This window comes from Carassius carassius, chromosome 32 (assembly GCF_963082965.1).
Source record: "Carassius carassius chromosome 32, fCarCar2.1, whole genome shotgun sequence".
NCBI classification, from domain to species: domain Eukaryota; kingdom Metazoa; phylum Chordata; class Actinopteri; order Cypriniformes; family Cyprinidae; genus Carassius; species Carassius carassius.
In genome coordinates this window covers 25,473,972-25,500,069 of record NC_081786.1, presented here as the reverse complement: position 1 = coordinate 25,500,069, position 26,098 = coordinate 25,473,972, and the positions used below count along the sequence as shown (strand labels likewise).

Genomic DNA, 26,098 nt, shown 5'->3' with positions numbered 1-26,098 from the left:
ATCAACAACAGAACTAACAAATATTGCTGTAAGTGTGACTGCATCATATAATAATTATTAATTATTAATAATGTTCATCATCTGGCTGACTAGGTCTTGTATTAATTTTTCTACAAATCCTGTCATACGTGCACAAACTGACAGTCACCACTTATAAGCTATTACTAAATATTGTAGAAACATAATTTTCTGTAAAGTTGCTTTGAAACGATTTGTATTGTAAAAAGCGCTATACAAATAAACTTGAATTGAATTGAATTGAATGGAGCGCGCTGTCCGGTATGGTGTCATTCAGCCAGGTTTCTGTGAAACACAGAGCAGCAGAGTGTGAGAAATCCTTATTTGTCCAAGAGAGCAGAAGGAGTTTGTCTGTTTTGTTGGGTAGAGAGCGGAGATTTGCCAGATGGATGCTAGGCAACGGCGTTCGAAATCCACGCTTCCTGAGTCTGACGAGCACTCTCACTCTCTTTCCCCATCTGCGCGTCCTGAAGCGTTTGATCAGCGCCGCTGCTCCTCCGATAACAACGTTCAGTAAAACGTCTGAATAATTTAAATCCGGTAAAAGATCTTGTGGTGTGTTCTGCCGAATGTTCAACAGTTCATCCCTGGTGAAACTGATCGTGTTTGTTAAACAAAAAAACAGGAAAAACGAACAAAAACAGTACAAACACTGGAGAGCCAAGCACTGAAGCAGCCATGTGCGGCGCCATCGAGTTGTTAAGCATTACTTGATCAGCATTACCAGACCAAGCTTTCAGTGTCTCGTTTCAATCGTTTCAATACATTTAAGTATACTTTAAGTATAACAGTTTGTTTGAATTGGAATTGGATTCAGAATGATAATCAAAACATAGATAAAGTCGATCAACACCCCAAAGCTTGACTTTAATCATTACCTCTTCATCGTTCTACATTTTATTCCATAACATTACAGTTTTGATGCAGTTTCATGTCAGATGATCATGTTAGATTACATGTGTTAGTATCTGCTTCTTCTTTTTCTTCTTCACTTGTGTTTTTTGGGAAATTCTGTACAGAAGATGTGTACTAGCGCCTTCTACCATAAAACAATGAAAACACGGATTCTAGGAGCACAAGTATAGTTCAAATATATTTAGACTTTTTTTGAAGTATAAGTATACTTAAATGTCATTTTAAATATATTTCTGAGAAGTACATGAAGCCCTTTCCTGAGAAGTAAATAAAGTATACTTTTTTAAATAAGTATACTTATAGCACACTTGAATAAACTTCTTTTTCGTAAGGGGAGTCATCAGGTATGGACACTGCAAGACTGTTTTTTAACTCTCAAACAGGGCATACGATCGCTCAAGAGCTATATTCAAGAGTATTTAGATCTTGCATGTTTTTTCTGATCTGCCTGACTGTGTGCTTCTAGACTTTTTTTTTGTGAGGGCATTAGTCAGCCACTTAAATCGCAACTAATCCGTGAGGGTCATCGTTCGTCTTTAAGAGACTTTATGGACTTTGCATTCGTTTCTAACGGCTCTTTGTTTACTGTGTGTGTCGTGGAAGAGGAACACGACACCGCACTCACTTGTGTAATAACGACTGCACTAGAGTACGTTCACAAAATGGCGGTGACAGGGGAACCTGTTCGTAAAATGGCGGACACAACAATGCCCTGTTATGTCACAGATGGCAATCCTGAGTCAAGTCAAGACACAGCTGATCTTCTTGAGATAAATCACAGTTGATCTTCATGAGTCCAGTCAAGTCCCCGTTGATCTTCCTGAAGTCAAGTCAAGTCATGTCATGTCACCTTTATTTATTTAGCACTTTAAACAAAAAGGATTGCAACTGAACAACATTAATTAGTAAACAGTGGGTCAATAATGCAAAATGACAGTTAAATGCAGTTCATCACTGAATTCAGTGATGCCATCATCTCAGTTCAGTTTAAATAGTGTCTGTGCAATCATTTGCAATCAAGTCAACGATATTACTGTAAATGAAGTGACCCCAACTAAGCAAGCCAGAGACGACAGCGGCAAGGAACCAAAACTCCATCGGTGACAGAATGGAGAAAAAGACCTTGGAAGAAACCAGGCTCAGTTGGGGGGGGCAGTTATCCTCTGACCAGACGAAACCAGTAGTTCAATTCCAGGCTGAGCAAAGTCAGATTTGCAGAAGAATCATCTGTTTCCTGTGGTCTTGTGCCGGTGTTCCTCTGAGACAAGATCTTTACAGGCGATCTGTATCTGGGGCTCTAGTTGTCTTGGTCTCTGCTGTCTTTCAGGACTGTAAAGGTCCTTTCTAGGTGCTGATCCACCATCTGGTCTGGATACGTACTGGTTCCGGGTGACTGCTGTGACCCTCTGATCTGGATACAGACTGGATCTGTTGGCTACAGTGACCTCGGAATAAGAGAGAAACAGACTAATATTAGCATAGATGCCATTCTTCTAATGATGTAGCAAGTACATCAGGTGTTATGGGAAGTGTTCTCGGTTCCGGTTTACCTAATTAATGCAGCTTAAAGATCCTTTAATGGATTTGAATAGTAGAAGCATATTAGTGTAAGCCAGGTTGAAGAGATGGGTCTTTAGTCTAGATTTAAACTGCAAGAGTGTGTCTGCCTCCCCAATGTAGCCACCCCAAACAGCAATATAGTGTTGGCCCAGATCCGGCCCACATCTGGCCTGTGTGAAATCCATTTGGGCCGGATCTGGGCCGACACTGCTTGCCCTCTGGGACTGCTTAGGATCATGTACAATTGTTTGGGCTTGGTTGTAGGGATTCCTTTAGCCTTATGACATTTGCATATAAATTACAGAATCTGGCCCCATAGTATACATTTATATGAGTGCTTAATGGCAAGGTTTACCCCATTATCTGGAAGATACTGAGCAAACCTTCTTTAAGGTCTCCCCATCCAACTTCAAACACATTCCAAGATAACTAGATAGCCCTCGATGCCAGACACCAAATGGGCCTGCCTAACCAGCCAACTTACATTCTCACAATACACACACACACACACACACACACACACACACACACACACACACACACACACACACACACACACACACACACACACACATTTATTCATTTAGACTATAATTAATCAGTTACAAATGTATCTGGTATATGCATGTATTGTTTGTATGTTTTACTATGGTAGTAGCCTAGTTAAAATTCTTAATTTGTGTTGTGTTAGACTCTCAGTGCTTATATTCAGGTACATGAGTGTATCTCTGAATTAAGATCTTCTACATGTTTCATTCTTAGTATCAAAATGATCTGCTTTTTATTCCTTAAACAATTATGTACACTATGTGATCCTAAAATGCATCATCCTATTTGTACCATAGTTTGGGTAAAACTGCACAAGTTCTCTAGACTAGCAATAAACATTCCAATGGGCCATAAACCGGATACAAAGGAACATCTCCCACTCAAAATTCATGCATCTGATTAGGCATTCCACCCAAAAGGTGGGCGTGAATAGAAACTGTTAAAAACCATTATCTTTGGGTAATCTGTGCTCAGAAACCCTTGCTTTTCAAGACGAACACTCTCCAAGACTCCTCAAAACTCTCCTGAGTTTTACTTTCTGGCAGTTTTTCTCTTCAAAATAAATTTGCCAAACCGCTAAGGACTTTCCTATCTTCAGAAGAACCAGAGGAAAATCTCCAGCTTCCTTCTAATAAGAACTCATCAAGAACCTCAATTTTCAACTGCATCAGGACTTTTGTTCAGCAATGAAGCCAATGCAAGTAACCGTTTACAACTATTAAGATGCGTGTTTAAGCCTGAGCCCCTTTTAAGGCGATTTTTGATTCTTTGATGATTCTCGTTAGGTTGTGGTTAATTGATGTGAAATACTGCCATTCTTTTGCTTTTCTCTCTTCTTTCTTTACTTTCCTTCATTCTGTATATATAAATATATGTGTTTTGCTTGGTTTAGTTATATGCTTGCAATAGGTTCATTTATTAAATCTCCTATATTCACAATTGAGTTGTCTCTGTGTGCTGCTCACAATTCGAACTCACTGATGTTTGTAATCTTGCTTCATGCTAAACTACTGATAGTACTGCATAAGTAGAACAGTTATTCTTCCTTGGCCAGGAAAATAACCTTTTCTAGAATTGATTACTGCTTATTTTGCCTGCTCGGTGGATGGACAGATCGAATAATTGTAATATCAATTCCGCTACAGTTAATTCAGTAACACTTTAGAATACTGTTTCTTACTTACTATATAACTAATAAGGAATTATTGAAGAACTAACAGGTGATTATTCATTAACACTTAACTCACTACTGTTAACTACAAAGGAAGATGTGTTAATTAATCAGTATGTAATATAATTTTATGATTATCTTAAGTAACAGTTAGCTAATCAATAACTAATGTATTCTGTCATACCTCCTGAAGAACTACTATTAATTATCTACTAGTTAAGGTTCAAGAAAAATAACTATGAAGTAACTACTAATGAACAGTTTTACACAATTACATTGAATTGTGACCCTTTCATATAAATGTTATTAGCAATATTAGTAGTAGTATGAAAATGCAATATTAATAAATGCAATACATTTTATAGAGGTTTTGCCTGTGTAGTGAATTGTTTTGTGAGTGTGTTTTGTAAGAAATCAGCTTCCAACAGGAACCCCACCATGACTCCAGTGCCTTGCGATAACTTACCTTAGTTTTTATATTTTATATACAGTACTGTATGTGTGCCTCCTCAGCATATACCACATTACCATTAATTCAATTTCTGTATGTAAGGCAAAGTGAAAATACAGGTATCCAATTTGTAATTAATAAAGAATTATAAAATAATTATGTAGGACTTATTTTGAACCTGAAACATTAGGCCTATTCTAAAGTGAAAATATTGGGAACCCATTAGTAATTAATAAAGAATTATCAGATAATTCCTGAAGATTTACTTAGAATCTGAAACAGTATTCTAAAGTGAAAACATAGGGAACCCATTAGTAATTAATAATTAATGATCAAATAATTATGCAGGACTTATTTTGAACCTGAAACATTAGGCCTATTCTAAAGTGAAAATGTTGGGAACCCATTAGTAATTAATAAAATTATTAGATAATTCCTCAAGAATTACTTAGAATCTGAAACAGTATTCTAAAGTGAAAACATAGGGAACCCATTAGTAATTAATTATCAAATAATTCCTGAAGAATTACTTAGAATCTGAAACAGTATTCTAAAGTGAAAACATAGGGAACCCATTAGTAATTAATTATCAAATAATTCCTGAAGAATTACTTAGAATCTGAAACAGTATTCTAAAGTGAAAACATAGGGAACCCATTAGTAATTAATAAAGAATTATCAGATAATTTTGCAGGACTTACAGAATTCTAAAGTGAACCTATTAGTAAATAATAATAAACTACATCATTTTGACTAAGAACAACCTATAAAAGTAATCATAAACTTTGTAAAATACTCTCATCTGTTTATTTTAGATGAGAACATTTCTTAATACAGCATATTTTATTCCATTTTAACATGTATACTGCCCACATTTGAACTAATTTAACAAACCTTTCATAATCAAAAGTTAAACATTTAGAAGCAAACAAAATCCATATTTCATTTCCATTATAGGCTAATAAGTGGACTGTACAAAGTTGCTACTGTAGTAGTACTTTGTACTTGTCCTTTTACTCAAGTAATTTTGAAAATGAATAGACCTACTTATAATTTTACTGGCGTAATATTTTATTGGGGTATCTGTACTTTTACTCAAGTACTTGATTTGTGGGACACAGCCTGATTATTATAGTGTTTTTTTGCGTATAACTGTCAGTAGTAGTTATTTCATAGTTATTTTTCTTGAACCTTAACTAGTAGATAATTAATAGTAGTTCTTCAGGAGGTATGACAGAATATATTAGTTACTGATTAGCTAACTGTTACTTAACACAATCATACAATTATATTACATACTGATTAGTTAACACATCATCCTTAGTAGTTAACAGTAGTGAGTTAAGTGTTAATGAATAATCACCTGTTAGTTCTTCAATATTTCCTTATTAGTAATGTAGTAAGTAAGAAACAGTATTCTAAAGTGTTACCGTTAATTCTAAAATCTAATCTAAATATAAATTATTAATTATAACCAGTTATAATTAATCATAAATATTCCCTTTTTGAGCTAATTTGCTACAACAACAATGTTAGGTAGGTTATTCCAGTTTAGGTGCCAAATAAGAAAAGGATCTGCCTGGGGAAGATGGCACCGTTCTGTGTGGCTTGCCGCTTGTCTCTGCTGAGATTTTTGCTGATTTTTCTGTTTCTATTACTAATCACTCAAAATGTGTCACCGCTGCTGGTGTATGATCGCCTGACCCTTTTAACTATAGGCAAATCGGGTTATATTTCTTCGATCTACGGTACTGACGAACAGTCAAAGACCCCACCGCCCTTCCTTGAGTCTATACCAGCTTTCTTACAGCGTCAACCCTGCTTTCTACCTCGCAAAAATAAAAATCGTCGCAGGAGACGTGGAAAGAGAGGCGGAATTCGTGTAAGGCTACGAGCTTACCTGGATTCAGTCTCCGTGTGCAATCCGGACCGTTCCTGGGGATGGCTTCCAGTGGAGTTAGCTGGCTGCAGGTGGCGGCGATCGTTGGCATGTTGTTATCGGTGGCTGCGGCCTGTTATGGATCCTTCTGACTCTGGACGCCGGCTTTCTCGCTGCCGGACTGTGAGACTTTACAAACGTGGCTGCATGCTTGGGAATCTCCACCCCCTTAGCCGGGCGTCACAAAAAACTGGACCGTGTTTGTTTCGTATGGCTTTGGTCAATACCAGATCAGTCACAAATAAGACTTTTATCCTTAATGACTTTTTTATGATAAATAATCTTGACTTCTTATGCTGACTGAAACCTGGCTGAAACCAGGGGAAAATGGTGCTTTTACGGAGCTCCTCCCATCTGGTTGCTCTTTTTTTAATACTCCGCGAGCTTCAGGTCGAGGTGGTGGTTTGGCTTCTCTTTTTAAGGACGATTATAGATGCAGATTATTACCTGCTTATTGTTACGCTAGTTTTGAGCTCCAATTGTTAGTGGTTGACCTGAATTCACCTGTTTTATTTGCTGTCATTTATCGTCCACCAAAACCCAACAAAGATTTTATCTGTGAGTTTTCTGAGTTTTTGGCTGATGTCATTCCTAAATTTGATAAGCTCCTAATCTGTGGGGACTTCAACATTCATGTTTGTTGCCCCTTAAATGCCTTTGCTAATGATTTAAAAAATGTGATAAACTCTTTTGGCCTTAACCAATGTGTAAACAGGCCAACACATAATCTAGGCCATACCTTGGATCTTATTATTTCCCTTGGTCTTTCAGTTTCAGTCACAGAAATATTAGAATCAGGTTTTTCAGATCACTTTCCCATAAAATCACTGTTCCACAACCTCCTAAACTTGTACTTTCAGTTTCTAAGCGTCGCTGTTTCACACCCTCTTCAGCTGGAGAGTTTGCTTCGATGTTCTTGGGCTCTCAGTTCTCTTACGAGAGCTCTCTCGTACTGCGTCTTAGCTTAAGACGCTATGGGAAAAGTCTCTTTTCACGAAATACTGAAGCAAAAAATTATCCTTAATTTTGTATTTTTGTAAAGCGCATTTGCAGCAGTACACAGCCATAGGCGAGACGGCTCGTTCGCTCATTGGCTTGTTCTGCGGCAACTGCACAGCCTATCGAGCGCAGGTTGATGCAACATCAGACCAATGAGGGCGCTTCGCGCCCTTCTTGCCACTTCCCGCCGAAACGGGTGTGGCCCAACAAATAAAAGGAGCTCGAAAAGGCTGACTCACCTGATTTTTCATCTCTTCAGCGAAGCTCACGCATCGCTGGATCACGGAGGAAGCAAGCGCCGTCTGAGAAAGCATATCAGCAGGACGAGCCATTCTGAAGCTGCTGGCATCGCCGCCTTCCTCTACCGTTCCTGCTGCGCTATCCGGCGCCTATATCCTTTCAATTCTGTTATATCCAGCTGTTCTTTATGTGTGTGTGTGTTCGCCCTGCGACACACACTCGTAAAAGAGCTTGCGTCTTTTTTAAGATGCCTTCCTGCGGCTCGTCAGAGCCCCACTCAGCGAGGGAGACCGGTACGTCATCTGTGTCTCCTGCCTGGGTGAAGATCATGCAGCGCTCGCGCTTGCTGACGGCGGATGCCCCCACTGCGAGCTGTTGCCATGGTGACTCTGAGGACTCGCCTGGCCTTTTTCTCTGAGCCTGCATTCTCCGCTGCGCTGAGGCGCCGTAAAAGCATCGCTTCCAGCGGATTCCGAAAACCGTCTTCAGCTCAACCGAGCTCGCCGGTTCGCCCTGCTTCACCGCCCCCCCATGCATCGCCCGCTGTTTGCCGGCGCGTCGTCCGAGGAAGTCGATCTCAGGGCCGCATCGGGGGAAGAAGACACGCGCTCTCTGCTAGCTTCGGGCAGTGAGGGCTGGGCGAGCTCCGAGGATCTCGCGCCTTCTGCTCAGAAGCCCAGCAGACGAGCTGACATTGAGAAGGAGCCGGGGCGAATGCTCGCGTGGGCCGCGACGAGTCTCGGCCGCGAGTGGTTTGCACCAGCGCCCCCCCTCTCGTTCCCGGCTGGATGGTATTTCCCTTTCGGATGAGCGTAATTCTCAAAGCCCGCCTCATTTCTTCCTGAGCTTCACGAAGAGGTGGCGAAGGCTTGGAACGGTCCATATTCAGTGCGAACTCGTTCGTCTGTCTCACTAGCATTCTCCACACTGATGATGCTAAAAAACAGGAACTACCAGTCAATTCCGCCGGTGGAACAGGCGATAGCGACGCATCTTTGTCTGCCCTCTGCTGGACGGCGGCAAAAGTGGTGTTGCCATCTAAAGCCTGCTGTGTGACGCTGCGGCTGCACTACTCGCGATGGCTGCTTCATCGAAGCGCAGGTGTACGAGTTCCGCTGTGGCCGAGCTCTCACCCAAGCGCGCCGCTGTTTCAGTTCCAGGAATTGTGACTGTCTCAGCGTTTTCTGCAACGCGCAAGCCTGCACAGTTGCCCGCTTGCCTGCACACAAGAAGCTGTTATCACAACAGCTTCAGCAACGCATCTCGAGACTCGAGCACATAAGATCGACACAGATCGGTCGAGCGCGCCGCATAGTAAACGTGTCCACTCCCCAGTGCCCACATACACTATGTCACATACGGCGCGTGGCTTCTGTAAAAACGAGGCCCGTGCACGTACGCTCTGCACAGGCAGACAGCGAGTTGAAAGTGGTAAATGTGCACATATGCAGCCCACAGTTACTCGCAGACATATCGAGTCCCACGGGGCCTGCTCAGCCTTCCCCCAGTCGGTTAAGCGCCGGGACGGGGTCGAGGAGGAGCGATCTGCCCGCTGTGATCAGCGCGCTCCCCGCCTCAGATGCGCAGCACACCCGAGCGCCGCCGTTGCCCAGTCAACAGAGCGCGCTTCGCATCCAGCCCTTAGCCATTCATGCAGATGCATGGTCAGCACTTCCAGGGGTTTCGGATTGGGTTCTAGGCATTATAAAGAGAGGCTACTCGCTACAGTTTTTTTCGACGCCCTCCGCGCTTTTCAGCGCACGTCGAAACTACGGTCAAAACAGAAGTAGCACACATACTTCGGGCCGAAATATCAAAACTGTTGAGCAAAGGGGCTGTAGAGCCTGTGTCTCAAGCTCAAAGCGAGGGGGGGCTGTACAGCAGATACTTTCTGGTGCCCAAGAGAGACGGGGGTCTCAGGCCCATACTGGATCTAAGACAGCTGAACAAGGCATTGATGAAACGCAGTTTCAAAATGCTTACGACCAGGAAACTCCTCGCACAGATTCGCAGAGGGGACTGGTTCATGTCAATAGATCTTAGGGACGCGTATTTTCAAATACAGATAGCGTCAAACCACAGGCGATATTTGAGATTCGCCTTCGAGGGCCAGGCATACCAGTTTACAGTCCTCCGTGGCTCCTCGTACGTTTACGAGGTGCATGGATGCAGCGATCGCTCCTCTCAGACTCAGAGGCATGCGAGTGCTGGATTATTTGGACGACTGGCTGGTTCTGGCCCGATCACGAGTGGAGCTCGTGGACCACAGGCCGTTTTACTCGATCACATCGAGAAGCTCGGCCGCAGTGTCAATTGGGCGAAGAGTTCGCTGAACCCCAGTCAGACGATTCTGTTTCTGGGTATAGTTCTGAACTCGTGTTCCATGACGGCGCAGCTGTCACCACAGCGCGTGATGGGCATTCAGCGCGCAGCGAGTTCTTTCCGCTGCGGAAACACTGTCAGAAGATCATCTCCGGCTCTGCAGCTGGGCCTGCTCCGCATGCGCCCCCTGCAGTTCTGGCTGAAGACGCGGGTGCCGCGCAGAGCGTGGGCGTCTGGCCGGCGGCATCTCAAGGTCAATCAGAGCTGTGTCACAGCTCTGGCACCTTGGACAGCGAACGGCTGGTACCGATCAGGTGTAAGCCTGGGGACTTCCCCGATTGTGAAGATGGTGTCGACGGACGCCTCCACTTCGGGATGGGGAGCGCTGCTCGAGGGCAGACCGTCCTTTGGCCTATGGTCAGAACGGGAAAAGCTCCATCATATCAACTTTCTAGAAATGCTGGCAGTGGAGAACGCGCTGATGCGCTTTTGTCCCTAAATCAAGGATCACCACGTCTTAGTCCGTTCGGACAACATGTCTGTGGTGTCCTACATAAATCGCCAGGGCGGTCTCGGGTCCTGAAACCTGTACAGTCTAGCGGAACGCCTCCTGGTTTGGGCTCAGCGCAACGTGCGTTCGCTGAGGGCAGTGCATGTGCCTGGGCTACAGAATCTGGGTCCAGACAGGCTGTCCAGAGGCAATGTCCCTACGGGCGAATGGTCTCTACACCCGCAAACAGTCCGGCTGTTGTGGGAGAGACTTGGCAGGGCGGAGGTGGACCTCTTCGGGTCCCACGAAAACGCTCACTGCCCTGCGTTCTTTTCCAAGAACGAAAGCGCGCTGTCACGGGAATGGCCGTGCTGCCCGCTTTATGCTTTCCCTCCCGTCTCCCTCCTTCTGCAGGTGATGGAACGGGTGAGAGAAACGAGATGTTCAATACTGCTTGTAGCACCTCTTTGGATGAACCAACCATGGTTCCCAGATTTGATGCAGTTAGCAGATATCGCCCCGTGGCCGGTACCGTTGACGAGTGACCTCCTCTCGCAGTTCAGGGGCTCGATTTGGCACCCTCAACCGGAGTTGTGGTCCCTCCATGTGTGGGCGCTCAACGGTTACCCGCTGATCTCGCAGTGGGAGTGCTAAATACCATCACTCAGGCTAGAGCTCCGTCGACACGACGTCTGTATGCCTCGAAGTGGTCGGTTTTCTCCAGCTGGTGCACAGCTCGAGGTTATTCACCCCTTAGTTGTGAGGTGACGGAGGTCCTCTCCTTCCTACAGGAGCTATTGGATAAGGGCAGAGCCCCATCCACGCTCAAAGTTTATGTGGCGGCCATCGCAGCGTTTTCTGAAACGGCGCTCGGTCAGTTAATAGGAAGGAATGATTTAGTCATCCTGTTCCTCAGAGGAGCTAGGAGGCTGAATCCTCCCAGACCTCCGTCAGTCCCTATGTGGGACCTCGCGGCGGTTTTGGAGGCCTTGAAGGGTCCCCCTTTTTAGCCTATCCAATCGGTTAGCCTTCAGCATCTGTCGTTCAAGACAGTATTCTTGTTGGCTCTCGCTTCGGTGAAGCGTGTGGGTGATTTGCACGCACTCTCTGTGAGCCAGTCGTGCTTGGAGTTTGGGCCCAATGACTCAAGGGTCATACTCAAACCTAGGCATGGTTATGTGCCGAAATCCCTCAACACATCGTTTCGGGCTCAGGTTATTGCCCTGTCTGCCCTGCCGGTGTCAGGAGAGGATAGAGACTCGAGTCTTCTTTGCCCTGTCAGGGTTTTAAAAGCTTATGTGTCTCGCTCTGCTGCCTTTCGGCAGACGGAGCAACTGTTTGTCTCGTTCGGTGGACGTTCCAAGGGAATGGCTGTTTCGAGACAGACTCTATCCAGATGGATAGTTGACGCCATAGCGTTAGCTTACGCTTCCAGGGGCCTTCAGTGCCCGTTGGGCGTCAGAGCACACTCCACAAGAGGCGTCGCCTCGTCGTGGGCGTGGTCTACTGGGATCTCCTTGCAGGATATATGTATGGCGGCAGGTTGGGCCTCGCCGTCTACATTTATCAGGTTCTATAACCTGGAGGTTCCCGCGTTGCTTAAGGTTTATTGGTGTGATCCCTGCGCGCACGGCGTTTTACATTGGGTTCCCGTAGCGTCTTAAGCTAAGACGCAGTACGAGAGAGCTCTCGTAAGAGAACATACTCGGTTACTAAACGTAACCTCGGTTCTCTCTAGAAGAGCGAACGAGTACTGTGTTCTCTGCCGTGCGTACGATTCACTCTGGTTCGCTTCGGCGATGAAATAAATCAGGTGAGTCAGCCTTTTCGAGCTCCTTTTATAGGTTGGGCCACACCCGTTTCGGCGGGAAGTGGCAAGAAGGGCGCGAAGCGCCCTTATTGGTCTTATGTTGCATCAACCTGTGCTCGATAGGCAGTGCAGTTGCCGCAGAACAAGCCAATGAGCGAACGAGCCGTCTCGCCTATGGCTGTGTACTGCTGCAAATGCACTTTACAAAAATACAAAATTAAGGATAATTTTTTGCTTCAGTATTTCGTGAAAAGAGACTTTTCCCATAGCGTCTTAAGCTAAGGCTTAAGTTACGTTTAGTAACCGAGTACGTTTTATGCCAAGAATGGTATGGTTCTTCCATCGTCCTCAGATAACATTCTCTCTGCTTTCTATTCAACAACTGTAGAAATTCTAGACACAGTTGCCCCTTACCGGCTTAAGTCTGCTAAACCTAAACCGGACCCCTGGTTAAATGACAACACAAGAGCCAGAAGGCAACATTGCAGACAAGCTGAAAGGAAGTGGAAGAAGGACAAATTGCAAGTTTCTCTGGGAATCTTAAGGGATAATCTTGAAGAGTATCAGAGGGCAGTAAAGGTGGCAAAGATGGATTATCTCTCATCTGTCATATTTAACAGCTGTCATGTACCTAAGGTCTTATTTAACACTATAAGCTCTGTTTTAAATCCACGTACGTTAGCTTTGACAGAGGCTTCAACCAGTATGTGTGAAAAGTTTTTATGTTACTTCGTTGATAAAGTAGCTTCAGTTAGGCAAAATGCCAGTGTTGATCTTAGTGAGTTTGTACCTGATGATCCTTTGTACTCTGCTGTCTTTGGGGAATTTGCACCTATCTCTTTGTCATTGCTCTCTCAGGTTGTACATCACATGAAACCTACCAGTTGTAGTTTAGATATTGTTCCTGCCTGGTTGCTCAAGGAAGTTTTTAGCACTCTTGGGCCGAGTTTACTCACGTTTTTACATTTTTGTCTCAGTTTTGGCTCAGTCCCGGATGCATTTAAACATGCCGTAGTTAGACCCCTGCTTAAAAAACCAAATCTTGATCCTAATGTTTTGTCGAATTTTAGACCAGTCTCACATCTTTCTTTTATTTCGAAGGTGTTAGAAAAACTTGTTTTTAATCAGTTACAAGCTTTTCTACAACAAAATTCTGTGTTTGAGAAGTTTCAATCTGGTTTTAGATCACGTCATAGTACCGAATCGGCACTGTTAAGGGTTCAAAACGATATAGCACTATCTGTAGATTCAGGGGACCCTACTGTATTAGTGCTCCTGGATTTAATGGCAGCATTTGACACAGTGGACCATTCAATTCTTCTTGCACGTCTTGAGCATTGTGTAGGCATTCAAGGCTCCGCACTTAAATGGTTCAGGTCATATTTAACAAATAGGAGTTTCGCTGTCACAGTGGGAGATTGCTCATCATCGTCTGCCCCCCTCTATTGTGGTGTGCCCCAAGGTTCAATTCTGGGCCCCACCCTGTTTTCTTTATATATGTTGCCACTAGGGGCTATAATAAACAAGCATAATCTGTCATTTCACTGTTATGCAGATGATCTGCAGATTTACCTGCCTTTAAAATCAAATGACAGTGTAGCATTAAACCGCTTGCATTATTCAAATTAAGCTGTGGCTTTCTCGCAATTTCCTTACTTTAAACGAAGATAAAACTGAATGCATTGTTTTCAATACAAGATGCATGTCAGTAAATTCAAATTTAAGTTTGGGAGCTTTGACTCCATGTGCCAAACAAACTGTCAGGAATTTGGGCGTGACTTTCGATTGCAGCATGAAATTTGATACACAGATTAGCAATGTAGTAAAAATGAGCTTCTTCCAACTTCGTCTGCTGAGTAAAGTTAAGCCTTTTCTTACAAGGCACGATTTGGAAAGAGCTTTACATGCCTTTATTAGTTCAAGGCTTGATTATTGCAATGCTCTTTATGTCGGTCTGAGTCAAACATCTCTTTCCCGTCAGCAACTTGTACAAAATGCTGCTGCTCGCTTTTTAACCAGTACTCCTAGAAGAGCACACATTACTCCGGTTTTAGCTACTCTCCACTGGCTTCCAGTGCGTTTTAGGATTGATTTTAAGATTTTATTGTTTGTTTTTAAAGCTCTAAATGGGCTAGCCCCTGAGTACCTGTCTGAGCTTTTAACTCTGGGTGGACAAAATCGGCAGTTGCGGTCTTCTGATCAATGCACTTTACAGGTCCCTAAGTCGAAGCATAAACAGTGGGGTTATAGGGCCTTTGCTGTTGCTGGCCCTAAGCTTTGGAACAAGCTCCCCCCTGACATGCCTACTGAAACAGACATTGTACTCTTTAAAACCAAACTTAAAACTGGCATTTAATACGCAGTAGCGGTGTAACATTGTAACATTTTTTATTTTTCCTTTGTCCATTGATGTTTTTAAGTAATTATATATAGCTTATTGTTTATAATTTTATTTGAATATTGTGTTCGAATGATGTGTTATTTGTATCTGATGTGAAGCACTTTGGACACCTTGTGGCTGCTGTAAAGGGCTATAGAAATAAAGTTTGATTTGATTTGATCTGCCACCCGCTGTAGATTTTTATATTCCAGGTATTATTTATTCTGATATTCTAGGTATCTAGGTAATACGGTCATACTTCCTGGTTCTAGTAAAAACTCTAGCCACTGCATTTTGAACTACCTGGAGTTTGTTTACCAACCGTGCAGAACAACCACCCAATAAAGCATTACAATAATCTAATCTTGAGGTCATAAATGCATGGATTAAGATTTCTGCGTTTGACATTGAGAGCATTGGCCGTAATTTAGATATATTGTTGAGATGGAAAAATGCAGTTTTACAAATGCTAGAAATGTGGCTTTCTAAGGAAAATTGCTATCAAATAGCACACCTAGGTTCCTAACTGATGACGAAGAATTGACAGAGCAGCAATCAAGTCTTAGACAGTGTTCTAGGTTATTACATGCAGAGGTTTTAGGTCCGTTAATTAACACCTCTGTTTTTTATTCCAGAATTTAGTAGTAAGAAATTACTCGTAATCCAGTTTTTTTATATCGACTATGCATTCCATTAGTTTTTAAAAATGGTATGTTTCGCCGGGCCGCGAAGAAATATAGAGCTGAGTATCATAAGCATAACAGTGAAAGCTAACACCATGTTTCCTGATGATATCTCCCAAGGGTAACATGTAAAGTGTGAAGAGTAATGGCCCTAGTACTGAGCCTTGTGGTACTCCATACTGCACTTGTGATCGATATTATACCTCTTCATTCACTACTACGAATTGATGGCGGTCATACAAGTACAATTTAAACCATGCTAATGCACTTCCATTAATGCCAACAAAGTGTTCAAGTCTATGCAAAAGAATGTTGTGGTCAATAGTGTCGAACACAGCACTAAGATCCAATAGGACTAGTAGAGAGATACAGCCACGATCAGATGATAAGAGCAGGACATTTTAACTCTAAGGAGAGCAGTCTCAGTACTGTGATAAGTCACGTCAAGTCACAGTTGATCTTCATGAGTCAAGTCAAGTAAACTTTGATCTTCATGAGTCTAGCCAAGGCACCGTTGATCTTCATTGGTCAAATCAACTCACAGTTGATCGTCATGGGTCAAGTCAAGTCACAGCTGATCTTCTTGAGTCAAGTCAAGTCACAGTTGATCTTCATGGGTCAAGTCAAGTCAACTCACAGTTTATCGTAATTGGTCAAGTCAAGTCACCGTTGATCTTCCTGAGTCCAGTTAAGTCACAGTTGGTCGTCATGGGTCAAGTCACAGCTGATCTTCTAGAGTCAAGTCAAGTCACAGTTGATCGACCTGGGTTAAGTCAACTCACAGTTGATCTCTTTGAGTCAAGTCACAACTGCTAGTCATAAGTCCTGCCTTTAACTGTCATTTTGCATTATTGACACATTGTTTTCCTAATTAAAGTTATTCAGTTGCTTTGACACAATCTTTTTTGTGTCTATATAATGCTATATAAATAAAGGTGACTTGACTCAACCCAGCAGAAGAAGCAGTTCAGGAACTCTCATGCCTGCCTGTCACTGCAGAGGAAACTCTAAATTAATTATCTGTCTGCCCTGCTAACACTGTCACAAGACCAAAGACCATTCAGGAACTATTTGCTTGTTGTGTTTCCCCTAATGTGTCTAAATCTAAATGATCTGTCTACTCAGTTCACTGTCATGTCTACTAGTCCGGTTTCAGTTAATACACTTAATATTGAACTGCCTGTCTGTCCAGTCACTTTCAAGGAAACTAACACAGAGTTTACTGCCCTGTCTGTCACAGCACAAAAACCCACCACTGACCCCTTAAAACTGCCTATCATGAGTCCAGAGACTATAACTGCACTTTGCATCAGACCCGTTAACCCTCTAACAATAGAGAACATTTATGAACTGTGTGCATTTTCCATTTACCCAACCTATCTGTTGAACCGTCTGCCTTGCCAGTCCCAGTAAATAAGCCTGTTTGGGAACTGTCTGCCTATCCTGTTTCATTCAGTGAGCTGTCTGCCCATTCAGTGGTCACCAGGGGGACTATTGACCAACTTTCTGTGTTCTCTACCTGGGTCCTTAAGACTATATATGCTGTCTATCTCTCTTATCTCAGTTTTTCTTATGCCCCAGGCCAAAGCTTCATCTGCTCTGTTATGGTGGTCTTTGATTATGCTCTGCTGGCCTTCTGCTCTAGTCTAGTAGGCTTCACTCTGTCTGCTCCACCCTGGTGGGCTACTGCTTCGAATGCTTCACCCTTGTGGGTTTCTGTCCCGTTTGCTCCACCTTGGTGGGTTCCTGCACCATCTCCTCTGCCGTGGAGGTCTTCAGCTCCGCCCTGGTGGGCTTCTGCTCTGCCTGCTCTGCCATGGTGGGCTTTTGTCCCATCTGCTCTGGCCTGGTGTTCTTCTGCTCCTCTGTGGTGGTCTTCTGCTCAGTCTGCTCTGGCCTGGTGGTCTTCTGCTCCTCCGTGGTGTTCTTCTGCTCAGTCTGCTCTGGCCTTGTGGTCTTCCATCCTGCTCCGCCGTGGGGATCTTCAGACCCATGTGCTCAGCTGTGGTGGTCATCAGCTCCTTGGCTTCCTGCTTTGCCAGTTCTGCTTTGGCGCTCTGCTCAGCCAACTCTGCCTCAGTCCTCTGTCTCTCCACTTCCATGTGGACCTGGTCTTTCATCCCTCCCCGTTCCGCCTCAGCTCCACCACTCTCCTGTATTTTACTGTTTTAGGAGTGTCTGCAATCCTGTCCATGCCACCAGAGGTCGGCCTCACATTATATTGACTCTCACACCACACATACTGTTACACATCATCCTGGACTACATTTCCCAAGCTCCATGGCACTAATCACAAATTCACCTGAAACCAATCACACACAGCTACTACCAATAACACACTATATATATATATCTCACATCACCATTCACTGTCGAGTATTGTTTAGCGTATATAACTGTTTAGCTGATAGCTACTTTACGGAGCCTGCTTTAGTTTTTCTAGCCTTATCCGAGTCTTGCCTTGTCAGTATTCTCGTGTTCTGACTATTGCATGTGTGTCTCGGATGACTCCTTTTGTCTTGCCCTGTTCGGATATTGTCTGCCCCTGCCTGGACCTTGACTTTTACCTGGATTATCCCTTTAGTCTCACCCTGTTGGAATACATTCGCCGGTGACTGACCCTCACTTGTTTACCAGACTGCTCTTGCCATGTCGTATACATACCAGTTTGCCATTTTCTGACCCCTGCCTGTTTCTAATCACGTCTTCTTAATAAAGCTTGCAAATGGATCTGTTCATCTCTTGTCCTTACACAATATGATGTTAAATTTTGATATAAAATAATTCCACAATAAATGCCATATATAAACCCAAAAATTCCTGTTAACAAAGAAGGGTTTGTGCACAAGAATGACACCACGTCAGTGTCTCACCCACAAAATGTCGGGACTCTCTAATGCTAAATACAAAAAAAAAAAAAATCCTCTAAATTTTCCCATGTACATGGTTTTCTATAATTTTTTAAATAAATTGTTTTCAAAAGACCAGTTTCACTTCAGAATGATATAGTGACTGAACAGTTATTAGTCTTGAAGATGAAGATGTTCAAAACAGTGGATATGAAAGAGGACACAAAAGGGGGAGGTTATATAGATTTTTAGAGGGTTTTTATTTTGGAATTAAACACAGTCTTTACATTGTGTGAGTGTCAAAGGACTTTGATATGGGTCAGCACAATGAAAAAAAAAATTAAAATAAAACCTTACAAGTTACAACCACCAATTAACAAACCAAAACAAACTGATGTTAATAGATGTTAATACACAATTTGAAAGGAAAAATATATAGGTCCAGTAAACTTTAATATTTGCATACCTATAGATCATTAAACTATGTATCAGTTGGTGCACATTTAAAGCAAAAAAAAAAAAAAAACGCAAAGATTCAGCACTTAAAATATTTTTTGAAAGACATACAGCAGTGATATGTATTTGTCTGAACATTCAGTTATACACATAGGTAAGACTACTTCATACTGTGTATTCAAGTAGTTCATTAAGTATGTGTAAGTGAATTTAAGTGTACACCCTAATCTCGCTTTTACTTATACGGTTTATATAATCTTTTTTATCTGTGTTTGCACCATAACAGTCTGTGCATAATTGCTAAAGATTTTTCAGCAATTCTTTCTACAGGTTGCAGTGTTAAACCAGTACTTGGTCTTTTTTAAGTGAGAAATTGAATTAACTTACCACGATTAAAAAATAAAAATAATAACTAGGCAGCACAGAGAAACACAAAAACACATTCTGTGTGATATGCTTTCAGCAGAGTTCTGTAATGTTAAATGTTAAATGTTACACATGCTTAAAAATGTGTAATACGAAACAGTAAATAAAAAGAGAAAAACATAATCCCCTACAAAGCAAAATAACTAAAATCATGTCATGCAAGCCCTTGTTTTATTTTTTATTTTTTCTCTCTCTTTGCACAGACAAATTTTCACAACCAAATGGCTTTAAAAATGGCTTTAAGTAGTCTTTTTAACCACATGAATGAAATAACAGGGCACCTCTCCTTGCCCTGGGGTGTATTGCTCGAAGTCTCCATATACATTGAGCTCGCATTTTCCCAAAAATGATGATCTTAAAATCTCCTTAAAACTCTCCAAACGATGGGGGTAGTATGACAGGCGGAATTTACTGCAAGACAGAAAAGAAAAGCTTTAAAAAGGGATACTCCACCCCAAAATAAAAATTTTGTCATTAATCACTTACCCCCATGTTGTTCTAAACAAGAGTTCCGTAAGAGCTTTGTTCGTCTTCGGAACACAATTTAAGATATTTTCTATATTTTCTGAAGGCTTGTGACTGTCCCATAGACTGCCAAGTAAAATACACTATCAAGGTCCAGAAAATAATGAAAAGCATCATCAGAATAGTCCATCTGTAACGTTCTGAAGTGACAAGAATACTGTTTGTAAGCGAAGAAAACAATAATAATGACTTTATTCAACAATTCCTTTGTGAACAGTCTCCTCTGTGTTTCTCCACTTCACTCAAACTGCCTACGCTCTTCTGTGTCAGCCGCACCACAAGGATGGACTGTTTCTACGTGTATTTATCATAGACTGTATAAAAACATGGACGTAGTGTCTGTGACGTCACCCGTAGTCTATGTGATTGACTTCCTTTTGCAGCCAGCCTCCAGAGGCCTGTTGACGAATTACAGTCACTTACGTGTTGGCCTCATGAGAGAGAGAGCACGTGGTTGCCAGTTGGCAATGTATGATTTGATTTGAGAGAAAACAGTGCATCCTTGTGGTGTGGCTGACACCGAAGAACATAGGCCGTTCAAGTGATGTTGAGAGACACAGAGGAGACTGTTGACAAAGGAATTGCTGAAAAAAGTCATTATTTTGGTTTTCTTTCGCTTACAAACAGTACTCTCATTGCTTCATAACGTTATGGTTGAACCACTGATGGCAGATGGACTATTCTGATAATGCTTTCATTCTTTTCTGGACCTTGACAGTGTATTTTACTTGGCAGTCTATGGGACAGTCACAAAAAGCCTTCCGAAAATATGGAAAATATCTTAAAGGGTTAGCTCACCCAAAAATTTAAATTATATCATTAATGACTCACCCTCATGTCTTTCCTAACCCGTAATACCTCCGTTCATCTTCGGAACACAGCTTAAGATATTTTAGATTTAGTCAGAGAGCTTTCTGTCCCTCCATTGAAAATGTATGTACGGTATACTATCTATGTCCAGAAAGGTAATAAAAACATCATCAATGTAGTCCATGTGACATCAGAGGGTCAGTTAGAATTTGTTGAAGCATCGAAAATACATTTTGGTCCAAAAATAACAAAAACTATGACTTTATTCAGCATTGCCTTCTCTTCCGGGTCTGTTGTGAGCGCGTTCACAACACTGCAGTGTAGTGATGTCTGGTTCGCGAACGAATCATTCAATTTAATTCAATTTAGTTCACCAAATCGAACTGAATCGTTTGAAACGGTTCGTGCCTCCAATAAGCATTAGTCCACAAATGACTTAAGCTGTTAACTTTTTTAACGTGGCTGACACTCCCTCTGAGTTAAAATAAACCAATATCCCGGAGTAATTCATTTACTGCAGTGTTTAGAACAGTACACTGACTGAACTGCTGTGAAGAGAGAACTGAAGATGAACACCGAGCCGGGCCAGATAACGAACAAATGATTGACTCGTTCTCGAGTCAAGAACCGTTTCTGTCGGACAAGTCTGATTTGAGAACAGAGGAGCTGATAATACTGCACATGTGTGATTCAGCGTGAAGTAGACTGACACACAGTGCATCTGAACCCAACTGGTTCTTTTGGTGATAGATTCTGAACTGATTCTGTGCTAATGTTATGAGCGCGGGTAAACCGAAGGCTTGAATGAAGGCCAATCAAAAGAACAAGTGAACCTGCTCTGTGTTCATCTTCAGTTCTCTCTACAGCAGTTCAGTCAGTGTACTGTATGAGTAATTGAATTACTTTAACTCAGAGGGAGTGTCAGCCACGTTAAAAAAAGTTTAAGACATTTGTGGATTAATGCTTATTGGAGACGCAAACCATTTCAAACGATTCAGTTCGATTTGGTGAACTGGTTCAAGAAGAACCGGTTAAATCGAATGATTTATTCGTGAACCGACCGGACTTCACTACACTGCAGTGTTGTGAACGTGCTCACAACAGACCCAGAAGAGAAGACAGTGCTGAATAAAGTCGTAGTTTTTGATATTTTTGGACCAAAATTTATTTTCGATGCTTCAACAAATTCTAACTGACCCTCTGATGTCACATGGACTACTTTACAGATGTTTTTATTACCTTTCTGAACATGGACAGTATACCGTACATACATTTTTTAAATCTAAATCTAAAATATCTTAAACTGTGTTCCGAAGATGAACGGAGGTCTTACGGGTTTGGAACGTCATGAGGGTGAGTCATTAATGAACACATAAATTGTGTTACGAAGATGAACAAAGCATTTACGTGTTGGTAAATGGGGGTAATGGGGGTAAGTGATTAATGATAAAATGTTAATTTTGGGGTGGAGTATCCCTTTAAGTACAGTACATCATGCATTTAACATCAACAACTGTTCAACAAAAACCTAAAGTACTGTAGGTATAGAAAACCATTCAGCGACTAGTTTTTTCTAACATCTAAAAGCCATGATTCTGAGATTCTACATATTATCTCACATGTACTAGTAATGCACAAATTGCTTGTCCTCACACAAAATCTGATCAGTCATTGGACAAATTTTTCATGAATCTAAGGCTTATCTTATCTTATTATTATTATTATTATTATTATGCATAAAAAAGTATGACATTTCCGGATGTGGTATTATTGCAGATTGTGCATACTGTATTTTAGACAATTATGGACAATTGTTTTAAAAGTACAGATAATAATGCATTATGATGTGCCGATTTTACAAGTGTCACTGTGGTTATTGTTCTAGCTCAGTACAGTTAGAGATGGAAAGGAAAATTATACTGCAATTTGATGTTAAAACAGTCTTTTAACAGAGAGACATAACTTTTTCTGGTTTTATTAAAACGTCTTGAATTTTGGTAATAACATGATGGTCTGTAAATGACAAGATTTAAATTTTTGGATGACCTAACCCTTTAATAAAACAGTTCACCTAAAAATGTTATGTTATAATTTACTCCCCTCATGGCACTCAATATCTGCATTTTTTTCTTTATTTCATGAAACACCAGAGAATGAAGCAGCACATGAATAACATCCAAACCTTACTGGAGCTAGCTAGTGTTATGATGGCAACTGATGTCACCATATTTCGATTTCACTCTTTATATGTGAGGTGTCCCGTGAATTGTGAATAACACTTACATGTTGTTCTGTTTATCATACAAAGTGATTGTCTTATAAAAATAAATAAATAAATAAATAAACACTGGTCTTGCATTGATTACTTTTATGCCATTTTTATGTCCCTATTGATTTAATGTAGGGACAGAACAGATTAAACATTCTTCATATATTTGTTTGTGTTACTCAAAAGGAAATCAAACTAATTTCAAATATCAAAAGTATTTGTCGTGACCACCAGCTGCTTTGAGTCCTACAGTGCATCTCATGCTCATGGACTGCACCAAATTTGTTCTTGCTCTTGCTGTGAAATGTTATCCAAGATATTTGTGTGAGGATGGTGGACAGACATACACACACACTCACTCACACACACACACACACACACACACACACACACAGCTATACAGTAGGTGGCCAGCCTATCTGGGCCTTACCGCCGCGCATACCGCCGCAACTGTAATTCAGTCGCATGTTGAAATCATTCGCGAAACTACCGCCAGGTGGCGCAAAGGGACGGATTGCGAAATGAATGTAATTATAAAATGAGATAGCAGTAAGTAAAACAACAATAACATTATGATATAACATTGTAACATTTTAAAAAAAAAAGAACATAATTTTTTTTACAATTTGTTAATTTTTAAAATGTAGGATAGTCTTAGGCTACAGTCTACTAAACAAAAATTAAAAGAAGACCTTTACACAAAGGATCATATCTATGCTATTTTTATTAAACAGTAAATAAATATTGCCTATGTATATGTATATATATATATATATATATATATATATATATATATATATATATATAAGCTAAATGTTTTAATTTCATTTTAATTTCGGTTCATTCTTGGTTTAAAAAAATCTTCAGGTTCCATAAGCAGAGCGAAATGGGAACGGTCCAGCATTTAGCAATAATTAGTATTAACTCTGTTATTATTCTTGATTTTTCAAACTACCAACACTTTGCATTTTTGAATTATGCCTTATGTGTGACCAAAAATTAAGTATTATTTGTTTCAGCTATTTGATTGCTGGTGCCTCGCGCACATATTCACTGGAAACAGCAGTCGTTCACCAGACATTTGGCGTGAGCACTTTGACATATTGTTAATTATGATTTTTTTCCATCAATAATGAAACGCACACAGCCTATTTACCTCATGAATAATAGTTAAGCTTCAAATGGGCAACATCACGATTATGGAAACGTTTGGATTTCTCCCGATTGAGAGCCCAAGCTTACCTTATGCTTAGCTTTAAATTATTATTATTAGCCTATTATTATTTTTTTATTACTAAGCCTATATTATTATATACTGCAATTATATTTATCCATTAGAATTATATATTTTTAATCATTGTTTTGTTCTGATAAATTTGTTAAATTTAAAGGATTTGTTGTAAAATATTTTCTTATAGCCTATTTTTTTCCTCTCACAAACTCACTATAATCTTTTTTTCAAACACAAAGCGTGTTTAAAAAAAAACATGCAGCAAACGAAAATAGGTGATTAATCCGTTAAAATGAAACGTATACACGACTCATATATTTTTTTCCTCTGACAAACTTAATTAATTTTTTTGCGTGAAAACATTCAGCAAATGAAAATAGCCAATTAATCCGTTAAAATTTGTTACTCTTGGTTAACAGTAATTATAATTATTTTACTTCAGAACAGAGCCTGGGACTAATCTAGGCTAACCAGGGTTTTTTTTTTTTTTTTTTTTGCATCTGAAAATGACTTCATTCTGAGTTCATTATATTCACAAAATGAGTTCATTACATTCACTTCACGCGCTCTGGCGCAGATCAGCCTCCTGCGATGATCAGCTGTGGACGATTTAAAAATGTTTGATATAAAGCAGTGGTTCTCAACCCGCGACCCGTCACGAATTCACATGCTGAATAAAAAAAAAAAAAAAAAACTTTATCAGTTTGTAAAATTTTATTTTTTACATCAATTAAAAAAAAATGCTACTAATGGAATATACGCTATATCCTAATGTTTTTATGTGATTTTTTTTTTCTTCATATATTATTTTCAGACATGAGCAGACCTACTGGCATAAGCATTTAACGAACACATACAAGCACGCACTTTGGCAGAATTAAATTCAAATCAACAGCCATTAGGTAAATTGCCTTTAAGGTAAAATTGGACGCATCAGAATGGACACATTTGTTTTTTAAGGGAGAAAAAAAAGAAATTCAAAAAATATGCCAGCGAATGAACATGTACAAACTGTGAATAGTCGCAGTATCAGTATGGAGAAGTGCTGGATTTTCATTTTTTTTGTCGCGCAACTCACTTGAAGAAGTTCAGGCAAATAGAAACACCATACACTAGCAATCCTTAATTGAAGAAATGTGGCAAAACATCTCCTGAGAGAACCTCATATTATTAAATTCAAAAGTGCTTTCCATATTTGGATCAAAAAAGGCTACATTTGTGAACGCACATTTTCTGAAGTGTTGCGCGTCAGGTCATGCAAGCCTGCATCTTAAAGCCTCTGTCAAACTTTCTGCGTCCGCGAGTCCGCTACGGACCGCTAGGTAGGCGTGACGTAAAAAACGTCATTGGAGAGTGTGTGCCGAGGCTCTGAGCAGACGACTTCAAAAGCAAAATTGCACATGTGCAGGCAGAGTGAAGAAGCTCGTTGCTACTCGAACCTGTGCAATCCGTCAGTAAAAGAATATAAAGACAGTCAGATGTGCATTAATTCTGGGCAATTGCAGAGCTGGCCATCAGCCTGCGCATTCAGAAGTATAAATTGAAGAAGTCTGCGTCCGCGCTGGCCGTGTCTGCGTCCGGATTGCTCATGCGGAGAGTATAACACAGGCGTTACAATCGCAACTTCTTTGTGCTGTTACTCCTTTCAAGCTGAATCTCACAAAATTGGTCAGCTCCCGACAGCATCAGGTGTTTTATTTATGGGGAGTAGAATTGTTTATTTCAATGAATGTAATAGATTATATATCATAATAGTTAGGCTATAATATTATAAATCAGGTTGGTTTGTATTGCTGACGTAATATGTAAATTATATGCGACTTTCACTTAGACCATAGTGCGGCCCGCTGGAAAAAAAGGTTGAGAACCACTAGGTTGCTGTCCCATTTTATACAGGAATTGTTCATTTTAAAAAATCGAATTATCATAATAATTTAGAACTTTTTTTTACTTATAAAATCCTTGAGAATTTAAAGTTAGTTTAATAGTAGCCTATTTAAATTCA

General features: G+C 41.0%; 1 protein-coding gene and 1 long non-coding RNA gene across 2 annotated transcripts in view; both read right to left on the bottom strand.

The window, feature by feature from the left end:
• Positions 1-19,235: 19,235 nt before the first annotated feature.
• The window catches only part of LOC132113039 (glycine N-methyltransferase-like), an 83,289-nt gene continuing 76,426 nt past the window's right edge, over positions 19,236-26,098 (bottom strand). The window contains exon 6 of the mRNA XM_059520832.1: positions 19,236-19,669. Coding sequence (XP_059376815.1) covers positions 19,498-19,669 — 172 coding nt within the window. The 3' untranslated portion in view covers positions 19,236-19,497. The remainder of the gene's footprint in view (positions 19,670-26,098) is intronic.
• Positions 19,854-20,726, bottom strand: LOC132113040 (uncharacterized). Its single transcript, XR_009425073.1, has 2 exons — positions 20,155-20,726; positions 19,854-20,077 (listed from the first exon to the last, which is right to left on the bottom strand). It is a non-coding gene; the product is annotated as an uncharacterized LOC132113040 (long non-coding RNA).